General features: G+C 35.7%; 1 protein-coding gene across 1 annotated transcript in view; it reads right to left on the reverse strand.

Annotated features, from left to right (window-relative positions):
- LOC106869309 (uncharacterized) overlaps nucleotides 1-1,344 on the reverse strand; it is a 49,602-nt gene that overhangs the window by 10,184 nt on the left and 38,074 nt on the right. Inside the window, exon 2 of the mRNA XM_014914995.2 lies at nucleotides 780-901. Coding sequence (XP_014770481.1) covers nucleotides 780-901 — 122 coding nt within the window. The remainder of the gene's footprint in view (nucleotides 1-779; nucleotides 902-1,344) is intronic.

Raw genomic sequence — 1,344 nt, forward strand, 5'->3', positions numbered from 1 at the left:
GTGTGTGTGTGTGTGTGTGTGTGTGTGTGTGTGTGTGTGTGTGTGTGTGTGTGAGTAATTCAAATAATAAGAAGACCAAGAAATTCTTGAACATGTGTTCAATGATTCGTTACAATGGTTTCTGTACCAACTCTACTTGCAGCACCAGCTTACGCAAAAATTCGAAGTGAAAATGTGCGTATTGTTTGCGGTTTTAGACATTAGAGTGGCACTTTATCAGACTTGCCTCAAAGGTGCACTTTTACATTATGATCCAAACCCACATAACGGTGTTATCGCCGTGAAACCAGGATATTCTACACTTGAAAAATTTCGGAATTGGTCGGGAACCCGACAGTATTGATAGCCAGAATTAGGGCTGAGTGCTTCTCTGGAAATAATCTACCTTTATACCGCACCAGGACCTATATATTTGTATGTGACTGGTTTCCACAAAGGTCTCATCTACCAAATTCACTCATAAGGCATTAGTCGCTCTGGAGCAATAGCAGAAGACATTTGCCCTGCTGTGGAACTGAACCAAAAGTTATTTGGTAACGAGACGTACTTAAGCACATAGATACACTCGTGCCTATATATACACATCTCCATGCCTCCGTATGCGTGAATACAGCCGCAACAATTTGAAAATGCTGAGCGGCATTTGATGAAATTGATCCTGTAATACAGGTTTTATGATAATATATTTCGATTCAAGAAATTTGATGTTTTACATATTAATTTATTTTTAAATATTGATATTTTAAATGTTGATTTTTATTTAATTTTAAAATACTTACTTTAGAGACATGTTGCATTTAGAACATTTAAAGCAAAGCTTATGGTATTTGATATTCCCTGCTTCCATTCTCTCTTGAGGGTACACACTTTTCATGCAGATACCACACTTTTCACCACCGCCCTGAAAATAGAAAGCAAAAATAGAAGAAGAAACTATAGTAGGTTTGACACAGTTTAATGAACATAAGCAAACGAAGGAACTAATTATTGGATAATTGTAGAAGCATTCATTGTTGATAATGCTAGTATTAACATCGTGTTCTTGAACTTCACGAAAAATGAACATATACACACACGTGCATGTATGTGTATGTGTATATGTATGTATGCCTATACACACACAGACACACACACACACACACACACACACACACACACACACACACATAAATATATATATGTGTGTGTGTGTGTGTGTGCATATATTTTTATTAATATTTAGCAGAAGTAACAGAATGACTCAAAGTTCGAGAGTTTCGTGCTTTGGCACTTATCAACGCACGAAAATCTCGGACCCTTGAGTCACAATAAATATATATATATATATATATATATATATATATA

Source organism: Octopus bimaculoides, chromosome 1 (genome assembly GCF_001194135.2).
Source record: "Octopus bimaculoides isolate UCB-OBI-ISO-001 chromosome 1, ASM119413v2, whole genome shotgun sequence".
Classification (NCBI taxonomy): domain Eukaryota; kingdom Metazoa; phylum Mollusca; class Cephalopoda; order Octopoda; family Octopodidae; genus Octopus; species Octopus bimaculoides.